Source organism: Nematolebias whitei, chromosome 15, assembly GCF_014905685.2.
Source record: "Nematolebias whitei isolate Nwh7 chromosome 15, NemWhi1, whole genome shotgun sequence".
In the NCBI taxonomy this organism is placed as follows: domain Eukaryota; kingdom Metazoa; phylum Chordata; class Actinopteri; order Cyprinodontiformes; family Rivulidae; genus Nematolebias; species Nematolebias whitei.
The window spans coordinates 39,045,595-39,064,650 of record NC_056512.1 but is presented as its reverse complement, the minus strand read 5'-3'; the positions used below and the strand labels follow the sequence as shown (position 1 = coordinate 39,064,650).

General features: G+C 40.8%; 2 protein-coding genes across 2 annotated transcripts; both read right to left on the bottom strand.

Annotated features, from left to right (window-relative positions):
- Positions 1 to 1,575: 1,575 nt before the first annotated feature.
- Positions 1,576 to 2,238, bottom strand: LOC119421210 (transmembrane protein 238-like). The gene has a single exon (XM_037688590.1). It carries the CDS (start codon positions 2,236 to 2,238, stop codon positions 1,576 to 1,578), a length of 663 nt encoding a protein of 220 aa, XP_037544518.1.
- Positions 2,239 to 6,499: 4,261 nt separating this feature from the next.
- On the bottom strand, positions 6,500 to 6,901 carry LOC119421297 (phosphoinositide-interacting protein-like). The gene has a single exon (XM_037688672.1). The coding sequence runs from the start codon at positions 6,899 to 6,901 to the stop codon at positions 6,500 to 6,502; it is 402 nt and encodes a 133-aa protein (XP_037544600.1).
- Between the last annotated feature and the right edge of the window lie 12,155 nt (positions 6,902 to 19,056).

Below are 19,056 nucleotides of genomic sequence, written 5' to 3'. Positions count from 1 at the left end.
ATGGTGGCAGGTGGATGGTGGCAGATGGTGGCAGGAGGTGGATGGTGGCAGGTGGATGGTGGCAGATGGTGGCAGGAGGTGGATGGTGGTGGATGGTGGCAGGAGGTGGATGGTGGCAGGAGGTGGATGGTGGTAGGTGGTGGCAGGAGGTGGATGGTGGCAGGTGGATGGTGGCAGATGGTGGCAGGAGGTGGATGGTGGCAGGTGGTGGGTGATCGGCATTTCTTCAAAGACTGTGTGAATAAAACCTGAACAGTCCTGAGTTTCCATCAAACCAGAGGTCTGAGTTTGAGCGGTCGCTGCCGAGGCCTCACGATGGCGCCGCCTGACACCAGCGCCACAATGAGGCGACGTCACGGAAACTTCTGAGCACCTCGCTCTTCCAGTCAGACGACCAATATTTATCTCAGCTCGGCCTCGTGGGACAGATCGTTGTCAGCAGCTTTTATTTACCGGAACGCCGTGAGCTGCCGAACAGACGTGTTTGTAAAACTTTGTCAGATTCTGTTCAAATAAACCTCCGAGACACACGAGGAGCAGAAAGGAGGATGTCCTCATTTGGTTCCTGCTGTGGAGGAGTTTCAGATTTGTTTAAACAAAACCAAGAAGTCAAACCAGTCGGACGAGGACGAGGGTTTGTTGTTGCTCTGATGGCAAATCAAACAGGAAGTCAGCAGGATAAAGGTTAAAAAACTCAGGATTCACTCTGTGGGATCATGCCACCTTAAAACTTTATATTTATATCTTCACAACGTCTCAGCTCAGTAATAAAAAGTCATCTTCACCTGATAATATGTGGATTTAAATTATGTTACAAGACAAATTATTTCATTTCAGCCACAGCAGAAGTCTTCCATTAATGAACACATGATGGAAAACATGACCGATAATAAATACAAACATGAAATGTGAGTTTGAACAGGTAAAAGTTAATTATAGCAGTTAGTTTGGTGATGACAGTAAATAATTTAAAAACAAAAAGGAAACCGTGAATTAAAAGTGTTATCACGTTCTTATTAAATAAATGCAAGCTTCTAGGACCGTTGAGGTTTTTGCAGCGGTTTGCTTCAGGTTATCCTGATGCATGCTCAATAATCCAGGTAGAAAAATCTAAAAAAGTTAAATCTGCTCCTCTGGACATTCATGCATGTGATCAGCTGGTTTTGGTTGTCAGCAGCAAAACTGGTTGATCCACCCTGAGACGGTGCTATTTAAGAGACTGAGCTGAATACAGCTCCTCAGACTGAGGAAGTCTCTCGGATGAGAGACGAAACGTTTCTACATTTTTTTGTTGATTTGCTTTGTTTTGTTTTTTTGAATGTCCAGAGGACCAGATTTAACTTTTTTAGATTTGCTTCAGGTTGTTCCAGGAAATGTGCAGGACGCTGCTTGGAGATGTTTGAGGAGCTCAGGTTCAGGTTCAGGACTTTCAAACCTTCACTGCTTCACAGGTTTGAAAGAAAAACAAACTTTTCCCGTCATTTTCACGGAGATAAATCTGAAAAATGCACATTTTCTCCTCATCTTTCATATAATCCGTGCAGCTGAAGGGACATCCTGATGGAGGTATGAGGATCACACGGAGTCCACGTTCTTCACTGGACCAGGGCCCTGAGGACCAGGGCCATAAGGACCAGGGGCCTCAGGATCAGGTGCCTCAGGATCAGGTGCATCAGGACCTGGGCCCTCAGGATCAGGGGCCTCAGGATCAGGGGCCTCAGGATCAGGTGTCTCAGGATCAGGGGTCTCAGAGTCCAAGGGCTCCAAGGACCTGTCGAAGCCTTCATTGGAGTAAGCGGTGGATCTGCCCCAGGTCACCCTGCCTGATTTGGGTGGTGGGCTCCCGCCCCCCTCCTGGCCCCAGTCCTCTCCGTCCTCCACGCACTTGGCGCGGTCCTCCCCCCGCATCCTCTGGCTCAGCTTCTCCGACAGCTTCCTGGCCAGCTCCACGATGCTGCTCCTCTTCCTCAGCTCCTCGTACTCCTCCACCCGGATGTTGCCCAGGTACCACATGAGCCAGCAGGCCAGGCTGAAGAAGATGATGAGGGAGCCCGAGTAGATCAGGAAGTCTCCGTAGAAGCGGCCGTCCAGCCGGACGTCGGCGAAGATCCCCACGAAGAGCACGACCAGACCCACGAGGTCGAACAGGACCGCGACCAGGAACATGGGCAGGCAGGTTCCGATGTACCGGATCAGGTCCATCCTGGCTGCAGCAGGAGGAGCCGCGGGATGCTTCATCCTTATAACACCTGAGGCGAGGCTGCGCACCTGGAGAGACACGCCCCCAAACACGCGCGCGCGCACCTTCAGCTACACGATCAGCTGGTTTCCAGGAGCGGCGGACGTGATCAGCATCTGATTTCCCTGACAAATGTCCAGCAGCAGATGGAGGATCCGACCTCAGACTGGACGGAAACTCACTCCTAAATGTGTACTTTATTATTTTTCATTAATCCTAATTCTGGATTAAATGAGGATTTACAACTTGATTGAACTTTGGTTTCTAAGCTTCAGACTGATTTAAATCCACTTTTCGTTTCATCGCACACAGAACGTCAGATGGTTTATATCTCCTTTTGCTTTAATATTTTTTATGAAACTATTCCTGCGCTGCAACATCTAAACACACAAAACAACAACGGAACTGGGATAGCGGGATTTATTATTCAAATGTAACACCAGTTATTGGTTTTTGTCTTTATTTTCCAGGCCTGAGTTGTGCTCAGACTTTATTTTAATAAATCTGAGTTCATAAAAATTTAAAAACATAAATAACATTGCTTTAAAATGCACTGCTTGTTATTTTTTTTAAATAAAAAAATAGAACTGTTACTTCCAATGAAAACATGGAAACAATGTTCAAAAAATTTGTTGTCACGTTTTTGTTGCTTTAGTTTATCACAAATAAAATCTGTCAAATAATTCAGTGATGTTTTTTCCTGTCAGCTCTGCTTTAAGTCCTGATTTGCTTATACACAGTATGTACATCAGAATCAGAAACAGTTTTATTGTCATTGTTAAGTACAGTGAAATTACTCTCCGTCAGAAGCTGCAGCCCCTGTACACTTCTTCAAAGAAGCGCTGCCCTTAAATATAATACTAATATAATAGTATATATGTATATATATATATATGTATATATGTATGGGTTTGTGTGTGAAACAGTCACCACTGTCATTTGAGGAAACTGGTCTTTCTCAATTTTTCATTTCCTAAAATTACAGTTTCTTGAAATGATTGGGGTGGCCAAAGATGAATGGTCAAGGCCACCATTGGCCACCCCCTGGCTCAATCTCTGCACCGGTTTCTGGATAAAATTGCTCTTTCCACTCACCAGGATCCGTCGCTCTGCACCTCGAACAAGAAGGAAAAAAAAAAAAAACTACCTCTCTTCATATCCACAGTGTAACTCTACCCACTTGAATATCTTGCAGCAAAAACATTTAGGTTTACTTATAGTCCCTGTTCAACTCCAGTCCAGAGAAAACACTCATCTCCAAAACTACAAACATTCACTTTTCAGATCCATCAGTGATGGGGGGATATTGGCGTACCACTTGTTTTATAAAAGTTATCCGGTTTACATATGAATGGCGGCAGCCATCTTTGATTTTAACATGGCAACCCAATCATTGAAAGGGATCTTTCTTCACCTTGCTGCAGCACACGCCAAAGTGGAAGTCGGTACTTCATTGATTTTTCTAATGCTGACAACGTTGACGCACTGACGGACGGCTGGACGAACCGAGAGTTTTCCATTTCCTCCTTTTTACTCTGCGCTGGGGGAAAATAAAAACAGGGAAGTTTCCTCAAGCGATAGGGATGGCTGCTTGTACATATAGGGTGGTGGCCATCTTGGATTTTGACTTGCCAACCCATTTTTTGATGCTGACCTTTCTTACACTTAGATGCAGCCGCACATGGAAGTCAGCACATCGTCTTTTTTATTTCCAAAGTGTCCAACTCACCAGACAGACGGAGAATATTAACAATTCCCCTCTGTGACGAGGAACAAAAAGACACGTCGCACGATTCCAGATTGGCATAAACAATTTAGATCTAAGAATGGCAAAGAATGCAATAAAACATTCTCAGGTATTTATAATCAGCATCATATTGTGAATGCTGACAATAATAATAATTTATTTTAAAAACTGACGTTCCTGGTAAGAATGCATATCGCCCGCTGCCTTACACATCAAAGCTAGAAGTAACGATCTCGTCTGAATGGAGCTCATCTGCTGCTCAAACTGTGGATTCATTGGAAAACATGACTTTGTTCCTGGAGAAAAGTTCCAAGAAGACTTATGTCCATCTTAAATAAAACCTGGTCACATGTGTTTATTTTTCTGCTGAGTGGAAAAAGAAACTCTTTAATAATTTATGAACGATCTGATGGAAGCTGCTCCCAAAGGGTTCTTCAAAACTTCCTCCCACAAGTGTTTTAAATATCATTTAAATCTCGTGTCCGACGTCACCGCAGTCAAATTCTCAAGATTTGCACGATTCAAGGTTGATTTCATTCAGATTTAAAATTTAAATCTCCTTTCAATCATCTGAAAACCTTTAAAAAAAAGTGCCACTGGCTGCAATAAGACACTGTGAAACAGAAAGTATCAATTTTTGTTTAATTATTTATGACACAGAATATGAAAACAGAACTTTAGAAAACATTCTGTTTATCATAAATATTCACGAGGACGCGATCCTCTGTTTTGACCACTTTGCTGGCGTTAAGCTACGATGCTCTGATGCAAACATTTTCATGCACACTAAAAACAGTGATGTCAGTCATGGGGAGTCACGTAAACACAGGCAGAAACATTGTAAACACAGGTGAAAAAAAACACTGTGAACACAAGTGAAAAAACACTGTAAACACAGGTGAAAATACACTGTAAACACAGGTGGAAAAACACTGTGAACACAGGTGCAAAAACACTGAACATAAGTGAACAAACACGGTAAACACAGGTGGAAAAACACTGTAAACACAGGTGAAAAAAAAACACTGTGAACATAAGTGGAAAAAAATACTGTAAACACAGGTGAAAAAACACTGAACATAAGTAAAAAAAACTGTAAACACAGGTGAAAAAAACACTGTAAACACGGGTACAAAACCACTGTAAGCATAGGTGAAAAACACTGAACATAAGTGAACAAACACGGTAAACATAGGTGGAAAACACTGTAAACACAAGTGAAAAAACACTATAAACACAGGTGAAAAAACACTGTAAATACAGGTAGAAAAACACTGAGCACAGATAGAAAACATTACAAACACAGGTGAAAAAAGAATACAAACAGGATAAAAGCACAATAAACACATGTAAAAAAAACAATACAAGGATAAAAACACTGCAAACACAGGTGAAAAATCACCATAATCAGGTGAAAAATACTGTAAACACAGTTGCAAACACAATAAACACAAGTGAAAAACACTGTAAACAGGTGAAAAACACTGAACATAAGTGAAAAACACTGCAAGCATAGGCAGAAAAAAAACTGTAAACAAGTGAAAAAGACTTTAAATACAGGTACAAAAAACACTGTAAACACAGGTGAAAAGAACCATACAAACACAGGTGTAAAACACTGTAAAAATAGGCAGAAACGCTGTAAACACAGAGGGAAAGGACTGTAAACATGGGTTAAAAAACACGAAACACAGGTGAAAAAAGACTGAACATAAGTGAAAAAACTGAACATGGGCAGAAACACTGTAAACAGGTGAAAAAGACAATAAACACATGTGGAAAATCACTGTAAACAAGTAAAAAAACCAATATAAACACAAGTGAAAAACACTGTAAACACAGGGGAAAAGACACTGTAAACAGGTGAAAAACACTAAAACACAGACACACTGTAAACACATGTGGAAAATCACTGTAAACAAGTAAAAAAAACCAATATAAACACAAGTGAAAAACACTGTAAACATATAAACACTGTAAACACAGGTGAAAAGACACTGTAAACAGGTGAAAAACACTAAAACACAGACAGAAACACTGTAAACACTGGAGGAAAACACTGTGAACCCATATGAAAAACACTGTAAACACAAACGTTTCTGTGCTGAGTTATAAAAGAACTCAAGGGAAAAGCTGTTAAGGTAAAATATTAAGATTAAAGCCAAAGTTAGCCAAACAAAAGCTTTAAAAACAAAACTAAATCTAAAAGCTAAAAAAAAAAATTAGATTTCAAAGAGCAGAAATAATTTTAAATATTTTAAAAATGATCCATTCATTTGAACAAGAAAAGCAAATGTAAATATTTCAAACTAAAAGTCATAGCTGGAACGCCCCAAACAAGCCGAACGTTTCGATGCATGGATGGTTAAGGTAGCTGGAAGTTTACAGAGTCCAAAAATCGTAGAGGAACCATCAGTCTTGGGAATGCTGACTCAGCGTTTACACAAACAGTTCCTGGAGTGGATCTCATGCTGAAAAGACTCGAGTTTCCCCCAACAAACGTCCTCGTGTTGTCACAGGTTGAAGACCGGAGGCCTGTAGTGGCTCGGGGGCTTCTTCAGACTCTTTCTGTTCTCCTTGGTGATGGGGATGAGCACCACCCCCACCACAAACACCATCAGGCCGATGGACAGCAGGGCCGGCCCCAGGATGTTGGTGACCGTCCTGCAGTGGCCGGCGAAGTACAGCCCGCTGATGATGATGCCGCAGGCCAGGAAGCTGCCCCCCGTGGACATGAAGTGGATGGGGAACCAGAAGACTTGGCACTTGTCGCGGGGGCCCTCCGTAGTCCAGACAGACTCGCTGCGGGACAAAGAGAACACGGTGCTCGCCGTGTGGCTGGGGGGCGTCAGCTGATCCCTGGACTGGGATATCGTGCACTCCCCCAGGGGGATGTTCTCTGGGCTGCCCGGCATGACCCCCTCGGTGAGTCTGTGGAAGAATAAAAATCACTGCGTGGTTCTAAAACATGAAACCCCGAGAAGAGTTTTACAGACCAGACTTTAGATGCTTTAGCTCCAGGTTCTTCTGGGAGAAGATCCAAATCATAATTACTTCTTACACTGAAACAACAAAGTTGCTAGAATCTAACACTGAATGTTTTAGAGTGGGGGTGGGTGTCAAGACTTTCTCAGCCTGGAGCTCCTTTTAAAAGGACCAATTCAAAGTGATCTACCTAAGACCCCGTTTACACAGAACAACCTTTGGAAACTTTTGTTTTTTTTATCAACGTTTATTGTAACAAGCCTAAAATGAGCGGGTTTACATGAAAATGCTGTAGTTTCCATGTCAGTCGGGTTGCCAGATAAGAAATCTGCTTCGACCAGCTGGGTTTGATAGGAACAGATACACAATGGCAGATGAAGAATCACATGTTAAGATAGAAATAGTATCAAATTAAAACTATTCAGTTTTAAAGATTCATTTAAGGAAATGAGGTCAATTTGTCCTCTAGTAGTCTAAGCCTACAGCAGCATAACAGCCAACCCTAGCTATAGGATTTATCAAAAAGGAAATTAAGCCCAGTCTTAAAACTGGACAACGTGTCAGCCTCACGGACAGAAACTGGAAGTTGGTTCCACAACAGAGGAGCCTGATAACTGAAAGATCTTCCTCCCATTCTGTTTTTGGAAACTCTAGGAACCACGAGTAAACCTGCAGTCTATGAATGAAGCGCTTTGTTAGGAAAATATGAAGTAAGATCTCGAATATAAAAGATGGAGCTAGGTTGTTGAGAGCTTTTTCGGCTAGAAGATTTTGAATTAAATTCTGGACGTGACAGGGAGTCAATGGAGAGAAGCTAAAACTGGAGAGATATGAGCTCTCCCACTAATTCCAGTTAAGACTCTGGCAGCAGCATTTTGGATTAAATGAAGACATTTAAAAAAGTTTTTGGACAACAAACCAACAAAGTCCAGTTTAGACGTGACAAATGCACAAACCAGTTTTTCCGCATCATTTTTAGATCAGATGTTTCTAATTTTATTGATATTACGCAGGTGGAAGAAGGTTCTGGTAATGTTTTTAACGTTTAAAAATGGGGGATGTAGAGTGAAGGCATTTTATGACTAATTTCACCACAGGAGCTTGAAAAAGTTTGCTTTTCCCAACTCTTAGAAACATTTACAAAATTAAAGAAGAAGATTCAGGATAATTGCTCACATGACTCAATAAGAACGAAAACTGTTGAGTTTTGAACGTTCCTCAGACCAAACATGATATAAATTATGATTCTTTTGTTTTCATACAAAGTAGATTGAGCTTACGTTTGATCCAAAACTAAACTCAAAGTGATCGTCATCGTTATGTCACATGAGTCAACAATGAGCTGCTTATGTGACGAGACCGTCTCAAGTGAAGATGGCAGGGACTTCCAAACGTCCTTTAGGTCCTGCTTTACCTCAAGCAGCCTCAGAAAGGAGAATTGTTTGAATTCTTCTGCAAGTCTCGTGTTTTCGACGAGTCCTTGATGGGATTTAAAGTTTAACCTAAGGGCCACCAGGATTCCTTTCAGAAACTTGCAGCAGGTTTGAGAGTTTCTTTCCTGCAAGGATGGATTTGAAAAAAATAAATAAATAAAATCACATCTAAAAGCCTTCAGAGTCAAAACAACAAAAGCAGTTGGAAATATTAAAACATGAAGACAAATCCTTTTTAATTTTACCAGAAATATCAGTACACATGTCCCTAACAAGTTTTTTTCTTCCTTTTTTTTGAAGAACGCCAATTTTATTTAGTAAAATCTGTCAGTATTGAATTTGAAAAAGACAAAATGTGATATAATTTCACTGTCTCATACGGGTTTCTCTTGTTTCACAGAGATATTCCTTACAGGCTTCCGTCCAAACATTTGAACGAGCTGGAAATGTGACTCCCCAGATCAATAAAATGTCATCATGCTGCATTCATGGTTCGTTTATGATTTCCAATCAACTTTCAGCTTCATCCTGTCTGGTCCTTGTCACAGTCATGAAGACGCGTGCCTTTTTGTTCTCCCTGTACACTCTGGGCAGTATGTTAATGGTTTTTTTTTTATAAGTATTGTTTATTTTAATCAAAAATAATGTTTGTTTGGTCCCATTTAGTTGAGAATAAGAGCCTCTCTGGCCGCACCCTCCTTCTTCACATCAACATCTAAAAATAAAGAACTCACTACAGCTGCAGGTCTATAAAGATTGATAAATACACACCGTGTCAAAAAATATCCCAGATTTAAATGGATGCATCAAAGATTTTAGTTTAAATTGTTTTCCCTCAATCATCCAAATCAAACACAAGTCTGTTTTTTAAAATTTAAGTCAATTTAAAAAAACAAACACGTACCTTTAAAATCTGGATCAAACCTCCACGTCTCAAACCACAAACAAGTTGGAGTCAAATAAAAATTTCAAAAACAGGAATTTATCTGAAAGAGAAGATGACAAAAAAAACGAGTTCCTCCCACTGACTGACCAGAGAAACCTGTAAGAGACAGCATCCCAGTTTACAACTGAACACCACCCTGCTGCGTTTTCTCCACCTCCTCAGGAAAAGCTTGTGACCACCATCACCTCACCATCACTCAGCCATGCAGGGGAGTCGGTCCTGATGCTGCAACCTGGCAGGAAGGCTTGCATCCAGGCCCCTGACAGATTCTCACAGAGCTGAAACCACTCAGGCTGACATCTCTGAAACATTCCCAACAACCTGCAACAAACACTCGGACTGAGCGGGGCAGGGACCAGGAAATGGCCCTCCATTATAGACTGACGCAGCCAATCGGCTGCACACGCTTCCCAACATGTTGGCACCGCATTGATCCCAAAGTGCCCTGCAGCAATTTGAACCAAACGTGGAATCAATGGTTGCAAAGTTAAACCCATTAAAAAGAGGATTGTTTTTAGGTTTGTCACTCAGCCTCTGAAGTTTTCTGCAGCATCATGTGTATCTGATCTAAACACGAGCACACAATTTACATATAGTGTACATTAAAAAAAAAACTTTTAACAGGAAGGCAACTCTTTATGAATTTTACTGAAGTAACTGCACCTCCTGCAGGAGTTCATTAGTTTACTGCTGTCATTGCTGTAAAAAGCTCCATCCTGTGGAGAAACTTTACCTGCAGGAGCCTGTGATGAGCTTGATTATCCAGCAGGGGGCAGCAGCATCACGCAGTTTGTGCTCACATCGCTCTGAAGTCCTGATTTATTAATAAATTGTAATGTTTTTCTAATAATCACATGTAAAGAATTGAAGTCACTCTTTGCAGCTCAAAAAAATCATTAGTTTAACATTTTTTTTTTATTATTATTAATCCTAAAATATGCCCCAAACAAGAATATAATTGATGACTGACACAAAATGTGACATTTATTTGTGATTTTTTTTGAAAGCAGTTCAACATTTCAACAACAATGTGATTAATTTACATAAATGTAACCAAGCTGGCTTTAAAACAGCCAGGCTTGTTAATAATGACATCTTACTCTGATTAAAAGTTGAGAGTTTGTAGCAAAAGTCTGGTTGTGAATCACTTTAATAAGGAAGAGATTGACTTGAATCCTGAATTTTGAATTTTACAGGAAGTTAATGCAGAAAGAACAGGGGAGATACAAACAGGGTTTACATGTGAAGTTTTAAATTACACGGTAAACGAAGTCTTGGTTTGACCACGAGTTTGTCTCTGCATGTTTGTGCAGATGTGCAGTCCTGGAATATCCTAGGAGTTTCAGAACAAGTGGACATTTTATCTGTTAGCTGAAAACATTTAGACTCTTTTCTGAGAAAAAAAAAAAATCAAATTCAAATTAAAAGAGTTTTCAGGCTTTAAAATTGCAATGAGATGCTTCATTTATAGGCTGTGAAACCAAAATAAATTAACTCTCCTTCTGAAAAACTCTTCTCTTGAACTAAAAATGCTCCTTGAATGGAAACGAAACATCTCCAACTAACAGAAAACAAAGTGCTTTGTGAGTCTAAGTGTGATGACACAGAAGCAAGAAACAAAGACAACAGAGGACACATCAAATCTGAGCTGCTGGTCAAAGAGAACATTTGAGTTTTTTTTTTATTGAAGGATTTTGTGAGAGTAGCTAGAGAACCAAGAAAGTGATCAATGTCAGAAAATGAAATCAGTTTTACTTTGATTTAGCTAAAAGAAAAAAAAAATCAAAACAGTCTGTAACTTATGCCAATCTATCATGAAGAAAGAAAGAAATCACAAATTAAGTATCATCTGCATACGATCAAGCACGCAACATAACTCTTGATAAGTTTCAGAGACATTTAGTTCAGAATGTGAGTGGTGAATTATTTTCTGATTTTCCACAGCTTGGTAAGACCAGACAGAGATGCAAGGGGAACCCAAACAGCGGCCATCTTGAAACCGACTCCAGTTGAAAATAAAATGGATTCAAGAATAAAGCCCTGAGTCACCCCACAAGTCAGAGGTGTAGTGCAGGTATAATAAAATAACTGAACTGTGTTGGATTATAATCTGTTTTAAACTGCATTGGTGGATATGGAAGATTCTTAGTTTTCTAATGTCAAAAATCGAATGAGTTAATCTGTGTTGCCACTTGGAGAGAGTCCAGAGCAGTTAATGCCATTTGTCCCAGTGGAGTTACCGTAGCTTCCTGTAGTAGAAACATGTTCCAGTAAAGCAGCTTTTTTTTTCTGAATTTTGATAAATATGTCTACCACAAATGGTTAAAGATATAAAAACATGAGTGTCTTCATTAATGACTCTGAGATGCTTGATTGGTATAACAATCCAAAGTGATAAAACATAATGCTAACTGCAGCAGCCTTTCTATGATGCTTTCAATGTTGTTAGCATCGATGCTAACTTTGTGATGAACATGGTTTTTGATGGATGTTAATAAAAACAGATCTGTTTATGTTAAATGAGACATAAGTTGTCTTCCTTTTCTCTCTTTCAGTTTTGGTGTTTTTAATTGAAATTGTGAGATACCTGAAGGTTTAACTAAACTAATGCTACAGTGACAAAAGTGATAAGTGATAGCAGATATTTCACTCAGTGATACAACAGATGAGATATCTGCAGAAACATCCACAACTTGTGATGAATAAAACGTTGTGAATCACATCAGATTGATCTCAGTGGATCGAAGTGACCCCATGACCTTAAAATAGGAACACACTTCTTAGAATAAAACATTTGTCTGTGGGAAAAACAAAACTAAATGTGGGCTTCATGTGATCAAAAAGCTCAAACTTGAGCCCGTAAATTGGTAAAGTTAGATCCAGGTGCGACTAATCCCGCCTGATGAGACAAACACAGAGTTGCCGGGGATTAGAGCTAATAAGGCTCATTTGGACTCAGAATGCTGACTTTGTTGGTTCTGTAGGAACTTTTCTGCTGCGAGTCAAATAAAGTGAGGACTTTGAGGTGCAGCGTGCACCCGCTCTGTTCAAACCACCAGAACTAAGAAGGACTAACAACTCAAACCATTACAGTTTCATTTTTTATTTTTTGGAAGGGATTAAAGAAAAACATTTTTTGGCCAAACGAAGCCTCACACAGAGCCTCATTAACTCCGGAGAAAATATCAATAGAACCTTTGCAGCAGCTCATCTGGAGACATTTCAGCCAATATACAGCTGATTTATTGACACGTGGAGTTGTTCCCTGTGCAGCTCACCTTGGGAAATTAATTAATCTCCTTTGCATATTTACGGCTTTTTGTTGAGTAAAGCCAGAGGTGGAGGCAAACAACTGGAGCAAAAAGGTTCTTCACCCTCCATAATCCAGAGAATAAAATGTGTGTACTTTTACTCTGTAAGAAAAAAAACATTGAAAAACTCAACCACATTTGTAGAAACTGAACACTATTTTTAAAGCATGTGCACAACTCAGACTCAACTTGTAAAGTGATTTAACAGTTTCCGACATATTAACAATGTAATCTGATTATATTCTGTTCATAATCAGGTTCAACACATTGCTGAGGGATTCATTAATGTCTGACGTTTTGGAGATGAGTGTTTTTCTGGACTGAAATTGAACAGGAAATGAGAGTAAACCTTAATGTTTTTACTGCAAGATATTCAAGTAGAAGTTACACTGTGGAGAAGAAGAGAGGGAGGGTTTTTCTTTTCCGAGGCAAAGCAGAGTGATGGATCCTGGCGAGAAGAAAAAGCTATTTTATCCACAACGAGGTGCAGTGGAGGAGCCATGAGGTGGCCAGTGGTGGCTTTGGCCCCCGCAGATTAAACTTCAGCCACCCCAGTCACTCGAGGAAGACACAACATGAATGGGGTGCTGTTTGTAAAGTTGCACTGTCAAAAATTAACATCAATATTTTGGTTTATTTAGCTTTTAATAAGAAAAAAATAGGGGTTATTTTTTTCGAGGTCATATTTTCACCATGTTATTCATACATTTATAAATGTCATAGTTCCTAACTAAATATTTAATTTACAAAATAAACATTTAGTTTACCAACTAAATACTCAACTTGCAAGTTAAATATTTAGTTAAATATTTAGTTTACTAACTAAATATTTAAGGAATAAATTAATTATTTAATTTACACCTAAATATTTAGTCTACTAACTAAATGTTAAATATTTAGTTAGTAAACTAAATGTTTAGGTGTAAATTAAATATTTAATTTATTCCTTAAATATTTAGTTAGTAAACTAAATATTTAACTAAATACTCAACTTGCAAGTTAAATATTTAGTTAAATATTTAGTTTACTAACTAAATATTTAAGGAATAAATTAATTATTTAATTTACACCTAAATATTTAGTCTACTACCTAAATGTTAAATATTTAGTTAGTAAACTAAACTAAATATTTAATTTGCTAACTAATTATTTAGCTCAGACCTAAATATTTATCTTGTAAATGAAATATTTATTTGGGAACTATGACATTTATAAATGTATGAACAACATGGTGAAAATATGACTTTGAAAAAAAAAACCCCTATTTTTTTCTTATTAAAAGCTAAATAAACCAAAATATTTATGTTAATTTTGGACTGCAACTTTACAAACAGCACCCCATGGACACAGACGGACAAACAGACATAGCGGTGGCCATCTTGGATTTTGACATGGCAACCAATTTTTGAAAGGAAGCTTACACCTCGATACAGCTTCACATTGTACCTGTCATCACCTTGAAAACCAGCAGGTGTTGAGACAGAGTTTGGCGTGGAGAAGAAGACGACGAGAGAGACTTTCTGTGCGTTTCTTTCTGTTTCAGGCTTTGGAGGAGGAGGCGAAGAGGATTCCAGTTTCCAAGGAGAGCTTGAGTGGCATCCAGGGGGTAAGAAGTAATTAGGTGGAGCAGGTGGGACCAGTGAAGTCAGATGAAGCTGGTCATGTCCAATAATTTCCTTATAGGTCTGAGAGTGCAACAAGGGCAGGCTCCACTTGGTGGGTGCAATAACTCAAGGAATCCAAAACTCTCTGGAAGCAGCTTGAGACACAAAATATATGTTTTTTTTTCTGATTGCTAGAAAACAAAGAGATACATGTTTGTTCCTTCAGAGAACTCAGAGGTTTTATCAAAAGGCTGTAGGCGGGATTCATCGTAGACGAACCGACGCTCGGTATGCGTCGGCTTGTGTTCTGGCTTCGATCTTTACAGGTCCAGTCAACACAGCCGCAGAAGATGACACCTGCAGTTTCTGAGCTGTGGATAACTGGTTCGTGGCGAGCAGGAGGTTGAAGAAGAAATGCCTATCGCCCACTGAGTTCATGTCGGAGTTTTGAACGAAGAGCATTTCATGAAGAGAAAGGACAAAGTTGTGCTTGTTTAGGTCAAACCTTGTGATTGGACACCCTGGACCAAAGGCACAAGCTTCCAGCAGCTAATAAATAACAACCCCAGGATCTGTAGCTTCCTGCTGGCCTCTGAGGGTCCTCGTGCCTCCATGACGTCAGTGGTTTGTGCTCTTCCCCCCCTGCTGTGGCTCGCTGGAGACGGGGAGAAGCTGACAGCGCTAACAGTTGCTGAGGGGAAGGCAGAAAGTCTGAACTGTATAAACAAATCAATACCTCAGCCACGTCTCATTTCTGACAGATCGGTTCTCCCAGTCCGGTAATTGGGCCGGCTTCACTCAGACCACACTGCAGATCTGACGGGTCACGGTCGGTGGGCTCTGCGAGCTCCTTGCCTGTTTGTCTGGGTTCGTTCTCTGAGGAAAAGTTGGACTGAAGCTGAACGGTGGACACACGGGGGACATTTGTCACTAGAGACATTGAATTGAAAAGCAGTGGATGATTTGCATCCATTAAAGGAATGTTTTGGCTTTAATTTGAGATTACAATGCAGGGATGGGTTTTAATTTGAGATTACAATGCAGGGATGGAATTTAAAAGAACCTGAGAAGCGAGATAAAATGAAGACAGGTGATGTGTCCTTCATGCTGGTGTGTCTGCATCAACACAATGCTTCAGATGAACAGGCCACAAGTCTCCACTCAAAGGCTGGATTTCACACTCGAAATGAATAATTTATCTAGTAATGAGTCGCGTATTTGTGCATTTTAACTGAAGAAAGGCTCTAAAGAAAGAACAAGGGTCCATTTACAAAAACACACGACACAAATGGAGCTGAAGATCCTGAAGGAGCACCGAGGACCTTTGTGTTTTCCGGTGCTTCATGTTTGTCAGATTGATTTCACGATATCTGAGAGTCTGCTGCCACGGAGCGCTGAGTGATACAACCCAGCTTCTAAAAATAGCAGCTGTTAAAATTCAGTCCAGGCTTTAATGCTGAACTCCGTGCAGACTTCATCAAAGAGCAGAAAATATATTTTATGTATGGAGGATCAGGACCAAGTCTTGTTATCTTCACTTGTTCTCCTGCTCAGGAGTTTGAAGGGTGGAGGGTTTGATGATGAGCGACCCTCTGATATGGGCTGTATGGTGGTGTTTATGGGATCCTTCTGCTAATGTATGGAGTCTAAAGGACATTAACTAAGCTAAGTGCTAAGAGCTGAGCGCTAAGTGTTGTGTAAATGGAACTGTTGCTCTCTTAGAGAGCTAACAACATGCATACTTGTGGACTCTCATGGGAGGTGAGATTATTATCATCACTACTTCACTATCAATGATATTTCATATTCACACTCTTTCAAACAAAGAAGTTTTCTGAAGTTATTTTCCTGCACATTGATGTGGTTTGAGACTGAGATTTGACTTCCAGCAGGATTTTATGATCAGTTTGGTCCCTGAGGAAGATTTTATCATCTGTGCTGGTGGTTATTATTTAAAAGGGCATGCAATAGTTACCATTTTGCACCCATACACTGACCACATGCATGCATTCCTGCAACCATGCATCTGTGTGCCTGCAGAGACCCAGCTCCACGAGACCCTACACCTCTGCATACAATTATGCTCAAATCATCAATATAGCTGTACCTGTAAAATCAAAATGCACACATATCAGACACGGACGCCTGACAGTGAGGAAGCAGCTCGTAAATAAAAACCTGCCATTAAAAAGAATGTTACCCTTTGGATCAAATCTGAACATTGAATCATCTGATGTGAAGGAACGTGGTTATACATTTGTGAGATCTTTCAGCTACGACCACGTCAAATTTAGCTCAGTATCTGTAGAGTTGACAAATTTATAGCTAGTTATAGCTGTGGCAGCCATCTTGAAGCAAGTTGACTGGAAGGTTCCATCCATCCATGCATCCATCCTTTTCCTCATGTTTTGAAGTCAGGTCTCAGAGGCAGCATCTTGATCAGGGAGGTCCAGACATCTCTTTCCACAGCCAACTCTTCCAGGTCTTCTGGGAGGGCTCCAAGGTGTTTCCAGGCCAACAGAGATGTCTCTTCAGCGTGTCCTGGATCTTCCCCGGGGTCTCCTCCCAGTTGGACATGTCCAAAGCACCTCAGGAGGCGCCTAGGGAGCATCCTTACCAGAGTTCATGACCAGAGGTAAGGGTAGGAACATAGACCGACCAGTAAACACAGAGCTTTGCCTTACAGCTCAGCTCTCTCTTCACCACAACGGACCAGCACAGAGTTCGCAATACTGCAGATGCTGCACCAATCCATCTGTCAATCTCACGCTCCATTCTTCCCTCACTCGTGAACAAAACCCCGAGATACTTGAACTACTCCACTTGAGGCAGAACCTCACCCTCGACCTGAAGAGAGCAATCCACCCTTTTCCGACTGAGGACCATGGCCTCAGATTTGGAGGCGCTGATTCTCATCCCAGCTGCTTCACACTCGACTGTGAACCGCTCCAGTGAGAGCTGGAGATCACGGCACGATGACGCCAACAGGACCACATCATCTGCAAAGAGCAGAGATGGAATCCTGAGGCCACTGAACCGGACTCCCTCCACCCCCTGGCTGCACCGAGCAAATCTGAAAAGTTATGAACAGAATCAGTGACAAAACAATGTTTTCTACAGTTTGTTTCATATTTAAAAAGAAACGAATAAAGATGGAATAATTATAAAACATTATTGTCGGTGTTTATTTGAGTTGCAACATTCAACTTATTTAATGGACTCAAATGTGATTGGGAAGTTTAAGGAATGCATCGATGACAGACCTGACAGTGTAGTTTGTTACCAGACCAGGTTCCTGACTCGACCCTTTGCTTTGATGCTACCTGGATCAGAAATCACAGTGAAATCTCCACCGACAGCTGAACCTGCGCAGCGAATATCAAATTTTCAAGTTGTCATCTAAAATCTCGTCAGTTTGGCAGAGTGTGAATGTCTTTATTTCTTCTGCCCAGCACCAAGCTGAAGCTGAAAGCTTGAACAGCAGAAGACCAGTCAGAAAGAAAGACTTGGACTTTATTTCAGCTTTTATTCTCTTTTTTATGGAGTTTATGATCATAACTCATCACACTCTGCTGTGATAAAACAAATTAAAGGAAGTGATACGAGGAGAGAAACTGACAACTTTGCAGGGATGTGATTACTGACGGTTGTTAAAAAGTAAATAAAACTTCAGAAAGCAATCTTTCTTAGGATTCTCCTAAAAGCAATAAACCTCTGATGATGCTCGCGCTGAATCAGAGTCGAGAGGCATTTCAGAGCCAGCGAGTTATGACTCGGCTTCGCAGGAGAGACTCTGACGTCTAATTTCAGAAATCAAGAGGGCTCGGCCTCCTGAACCATGGGAAATAAGAGCAATCTGTTTGAGGTCAAAGGGATAAAAGCAGGTCACCCAGACCTCCGTCCAAACTCATATAGATCCCACTCAGTTTTTTACAGTCAGCACTCTGTGATGCTCACGTTTCCATGGCAACAGAGCTGGAAAGTTTAGCGCTCACCCAGAGATCAGACACGATGGAGACTCCTTGCAGTAGATATTCCTGATTAAAAGCTGATTTTTGTCACAGCAGCAGGAATCGGATCGATGGCATGGATCAGCGCCAGGATTCTGGAGACCCTCCTGCTGACACACAGGAGGACTTTACCTCCACTTCCTGTGTTTAGTGTTCGTGCTAACGAGGGGGGCCGAGGCTGTAGATCAGTGCTGACGGCTCAGCCTGGACAAACGTTCCAGTTTAATCAAGATAAATGGCTGCTTCTGGTGCGTTCAGGTATGTCGATATGTTGGTCCTGCTGATTTACCTGGACAAACTCCCTGTGAGCGCGGAGACCTCACACTTCAGATGATTAGGAGGAAACAGCTCAGGGAACTTTAAACAAGCTGCAGTTAGCAAGTTGTTCCTCTCTGCACTAAGTCCAGGTGTGTTTGAACAGGTGTGTTCATGCAACCATGTGCGACATTCAAGGGCTCAAGTTTTTCTTCTGACAAATAGCTGCTGGTCTCACAGTGTGAACATTTTACATGTTTCTATTTTCAGTTCCGACAACTTTCATCAGTTTGTGTGTAAATACATTAAATTCAGTAACAATTAAATACAACACACTGCAGAGATGAATTCTATTAAATCCATCCATCCATCCACAAATCAATCCATCCATCCATCCATCCATCCATCCACAAATCAATCCACAAATCAATCCATCCATCCATCATCCATCCACCCATCCACTCATCCATCCATCCACAAATCAATCCATCCATCCATCCTCCATCCAACCATCCATCCATCCATC